This window comes from Saprolegnia diclina, assembly GCF_000281045.1.
Source record: "Saprolegnia diclina VS20 unplaced genomic scaffold supercont1.73, whole genome shotgun sequence".
Classification (NCBI taxonomy): domain Eukaryota; phylum Oomycota; class Saprolegniomycetes; order Saprolegniales; family Saprolegniaceae; genus Saprolegnia; species Saprolegnia diclina.
The window spans coordinates 161,352-166,041 of record NW_008246140.1 but is presented as its reverse complement, the minus strand read 5'-3'; the positions used below and the strand labels follow the sequence as shown (position 1 = coordinate 166,041).

The window sequence follows — 4,690 nt, the reverse complement described above, 5'->3', positions numbered from 1 at the left end:
GTGCCGACGACCGTCTTGTCCCCACCGCGGTACCCGGCGTAGTCATCGACAAAGACTGCGTGGACATGTCCGACATCCATCGAGTAGTACGTGCGCAGCTTGGCGTTCTGCGCCGCCGAGACCGGGTTGTTGACGCGCGGAATGTACCCGAGGTAGTTCTCCGGCAGAAATTTCTTCTTGTCCTTGGGCTTTTTGGCGCCACCACCTTTTGTCGTCTCGTGGTTGCCGCCGATCGCAAGCGTCGGAATCGAAGCGAACATTGGTTGCGCTTGGCGGTACCACGCGTCCCACTGCTCGTGCTCGCCGTTGGCATAGGCCAAGTCGCCAACAACAAAAATGGCGTGGGCCGCCGTACCGTTGATCCCGGTCGCCGTGTTGCGCAAAGTGTCGTCAATGTGGTCGGATCCGACGTCGCCAATAATACCGAGGACAGTCGGCGTGTCCGCCGCATCGGCGCTCGGCGGCATCCCAAACGAGTTGTCAAAGGCGGACCCGCACCCGGCCGCGCCGGCGTCAATGGCATACGTGTACGTCGTGCTCGCCTTGAGGTTGCAGAAGCGCGCCGTGTGCAGAAACGGCGATGTGTAGTTGTACAGCGCCGATTTGACGCTGTACGTGTCGATCGTCGTTTGAACAGTCTTGGCGGCCGCGCCGGCTGTCGCCAACGAAACCGAGATTGCACTTGGGACGTCGCTGGCAAAGGCGACCGAGACGCCGTTGGGGCAGTCGACGTTGGCGTTGGTAAGGCCAAGGTGCACTTGGTCGACGGCCGCCGTGACGAGCATCGCCGATGCGAGGAGCGACGCGATCGTGTGCCGCATTCGGTCAATTGAAGAATGACCTCGAAAACAACGTAGAATTTTGGTGGTGGGAATTTGTTCTACATAGGAATCTGAGTCGCATTACTGCATCACGCAGCTTGAAGTCGTTGGCGTCTCGCGGATCCCCAAGGAAGAAGCGCGAGGATACGGACGACGATGGGTTGAAGATTACTGACACGGAGGAGGGTACATGCACGCACAAGGCTTTCAAAATGCACACGGCGTCGACCGCTCAGCTCCAGTACGATGCTTCTCGTGCCGTTCTACTACTCGATCACACTGATCAACAGAAGTGCGATCATCGCGCAACTGATAGCTCATCCATCCTCGCCGTGAATCCGGATGTATTTCTGAATGAAACGTTGTGTCCGGATAAATTCAAACGTACGGCTGAAAAGCCGTGGGCACCAGATGGTCAAGCAGATGGAGGCGAGGAGATTCACAATCACAGATCACATGGTGAACCGCTGTGCCGCCAAGCGACTGCATCCGCAGTCTTGTCGATACCCGAGCCAAGACAATTTGAATCTACGACCAGCACCGAGTGGGCGTGTTCGTTCCAAGGCTGGCGTTGTCGAATGTAAGCCTTCGTAGGTGTTGTTGACGTCACGTTCTTGGGCGAGTGGGCTGTTGCGATGCGTCGTAAAAGTATAAACTGCTTGTACAAGCACAAACGCGATGGCCTTGTAGCTATGGTTACAAGTAGGACGCTCGCGCATATTCAGCGACTCTGTTGAAAAAGCGAGCATGCCAGCTCGAACGGCAACTTGGGCCGTTCCGGCGTCACATTTATGCTGGAGTCGTCGTTCGACTACGTTTTGATGCGACAAACAGCAAACTCGGTTCCATTCATCCTCACTCTCTATGGCTCTGAATCTACTGTTGCACCCAACGGATCGTTGCCAAGAATACTACGCCTGTACCCGCTACTCAGAGGACTGCGACAGCGTCGACCTTGATGCGTGAGCACATGTGTACGATCCAAGCAGAAATTTGACCTAAAGTGGGTGGGATCAGCCAGTGGTACAGACCTCATTGAGTACAGACCGACTATGTGCTATCTGATGAACCTTACTTTTACTATGTAGCCCCTACGGTTTGAAAGGCTCGTGGTAAGCGCCATCCGGTACGACACAAACACAATCCAAAGTGTCACTCAAAATCCTAATCCTTCACCACACAATCCAAGGGTCATTTTTCATTTTGCCATGTTCCCCACACTCGCGTCTCTTCTCGCCTCGGCGGTGCTTGTCACGGCGGCCGTCGACCAAGTGCACCTTGGGCTCACCAACGCCAACGTCGACTGCCCCAACGGCGTCTCTGTTGCATTTGCGAGTGACGTGAACAGCCCGCTCTCGGTGTCATATGAGACGACCGGTGCATCGCCAAAGTCGGTGCTGACGACGGTCGACTCGTACAATGTCACGTCAACATTGTACAACTACACGTCGCCGTTTCTGCACACGGCGCGGCTCTGCAACCTTCAGCCGGGCACGACGTACACGTATGCAATTGAAGCCGGGACTGCGGGGTGTGGGTTCGTCTTTGACAACTCGTTTGTGACTCCGCCGAGTTCGACCAGTGGCGATGCGCCCACGGTGTTGGGGATCGTCGGCGACATTGATGTGCCCCACATCACCGAGACACTTGCAAACCTTGCGGCCACCAAACCCCACGGTATCTTGATCGCAGGCGACTACGCGTACGCCAACGGCAAGCACGAGCACTGGGACGCGTGGTACCAAGCCGCGCAGCCCGTCTTTTCGTCGATCCCGACGCTCGGCATCAGCGGCAACCACGAGACGATCAAGGGGGGCGGGCCCACCAAGCCCAACGACGTTAAGTACGTCTCTGAAAACTACCTCGGGTACATCCACCGCGCCAACAACCCCGTCTCGGCGGCGCAGAACGCCAAGCTTCGCACGTACTACTCGATTGACATTGGCCACGTCCACGCTGTCTTTGTTGATGACTATACCGGCACCCGCGGCGACGACAAGAGCGCTGTGGGGACGCCGTTTTGGCTCAACGAACGCAACTTGCAGCTCCAATGGCTCGAAACCGACTTGGCGGCGGTCGACCGCAAGAAGACACCGTGGGTCCTCGTCATCAAGCACAACCCGTACTACAACTCGTGGGACTCGCACCAATGCCAGTGCGGTCCAACCCGGTTTGAGATTCCCGACGCCGACAAGTGCTGGGCGGGCAAGTACGATGCGACGAGCTCCGGGACGCTTCTCAAGGAGCCGCACTGCGCCAACCAGGCCAAGTTTGAAGATTTGTACGTGCATCATGGCGTCGACATGGTGATTGCGGGCCATGTGCACGCGTACGAGCGCACGGCGCCGATCGTCCAGAACAAAATCGACTCGAAAAACGGCGTGGTGTACCTCTCGACGGGCGCCGGTGGCCGCGACTATGTGTGCAAGCCCCTCCCGTCGTCGTCACCGTGGTCGACCAAGATGATTGCCGAGATTTACGGCGTCAACAAGGCCATTGCGACGCGCGATACGCTCAACGTGACATGGGTGGCCAACGCCAACGGCACGGTCCTTGACGCGTTCATGCTCCAGCGCATCAATGGAGTGCGGACGCTCGTTGATCTCTCGGCCGGTCTTCCGTCGCCCATCCCCGATGCGGGGGCCGAGTGCGCGAGCGACTAGGACGGCGTGATGACTAAAACAGCGCTCGGGTCAAAGTCAAAGGATGGTGTTGGGAGGTCCATAAGTGTAATTGTTTGTTGAACGAATCATGGATTTTTCTTTTGGATTTTCATTGAGCTGACATTTTTGGCCAAAGCAACATCGTAGTTTCGTGAGTGTTTAGACGATATTGTGCTTGTGAAAACCCGCGTTTGCTGGATTTAAAACATGCAAGGACTGTTCTACTTTCACGGGTCTAGTGCTCAAGCAGCATGCGAGTCGCGTGGCGTCCGTTGACGTCGAAATACCGCTATCGCTATGCCTTGATGAGCGTCGCGTAGTCGGCTCGAATCGTCAGTCCATTGTCTGTGCGTGTACAGTGATAAAGTGCTAGTCGAAAGATGTCCATGTGTCCATCAATACCACTCGAACGCGTTCCACAAGTCCACCGTGGTGCGACCTGTCGACCTGGCACGCTACAAGCCAAGACTGGCACAATCACTGTACGTCTTGACGTCAAGACTGCAAATTGGTACAGGGCGCTCCCGAGTACTAGTACAGTTGTTGAGCTCATTTATGTATTTTCGCCGTTTGTATGGAGAATATTGTCACCAGTCGGTCGACGTCACACACGCAAAACTAAAACGGAATTACCACAAGGGCACTTCGTGATATTTAGGAACGACACTAGACACACGCGCAGCGTTGCTTTCTGCGTCTTTGGTTTACTTCTTGACGGGGCACGTGCCGTTGACCGTGCCCTTGCCGCCGGCGATGCGGTAGCACTTGGTCGACGGGAAGATGGCCATGATGTTGCTCGTCAACGAGAACGAGAGCGCACCAAAGAACATGACGATCAAGATGATGCCCGCGAGCTTGCTCGAGCCGCCGCGCTTCTTGAGCTCCTGCATGGCGGCCTTCTGCGGCGGCAGCATCCAGAGCCAGAAGAGCGCACCGATCTTGCAGCTGTACGAGATGATGTAGCAGTACGCGACCTCCCACCGGATGTCGTCCGTGTCCGACTTGATGTCGTCGACCGAGACCTTGAAGTACGAGTCAATGTACTTGTAGAGAACCGACGCAAACGGCGACGCGAGGTTCGAGATCGTCGTGACGAGACCATACGTGGCGCCCTCGTTACCGATGTCGGCAATCTCGACGGCGCAGTAGGTGGCGACGATGAAGCGGACACCGCCCGGCACGTTGTCGGCGAGCGCGACACCCGTG

At 56.5% G+C, this 4,690-nt stretch overlaps 3 protein-coding genes across 3 annotated transcripts in view; 1 reads left to right on the top strand and 2 right to left on the bottom strand.

Annotated features, from left to right (window-relative positions):
• The window catches only part of SDRG_14528 (hypothetical protein), a 1,530-nt gene extending 705 nt beyond the window's left edge, over positions 1-825 (bottom strand). Inside the window, exon 1 of the mRNA XM_008620663.1 lies at positions 12-825. Within this exon, the coding sequence (XP_008618885.1) occupies positions 12-821 (810 nt within the window). The 5' untranslated portion in view covers positions 822-825. The remainder of the gene's footprint in view (positions 1-11) is intronic.
• Positions 826-1,935: 1,110 nt separating this feature from the next.
• SDRG_14527 (hypothetical protein) lies at positions 1,936-3,590 on the top strand. The gene has a single exon (XM_008620662.1). The coding sequence runs from the start codon at positions 2,030-2,032 to the stop codon at positions 3,482-3,484; it is 1,455 nt and encodes a 484-aa protein (XP_008618884.1). The 5' UTR covers positions 1,936-2,029; the 3' UTR covers positions 3,485-3,590.
• A 418-nt stretch (positions 3,591-4,008) lies between these two features.
• The window catches only part of SDRG_14526 (hypothetical protein), a gene marked incomplete at its 5' end in the record, with an annotated part of 1,845 nt that continues 1,163 nt past the window's right edge, over positions 4,009-4,690 (bottom strand). The window contains one exon of the mRNA XM_008620661.1: positions 4,009-4,617. Coding sequence (XP_008618883.1) covers positions 4,189-4,617 — 429 coding nt within the window. The 3' untranslated portion in view covers positions 4,009-4,188. The remainder of the gene's footprint in view (positions 4,618-4,690) is intronic.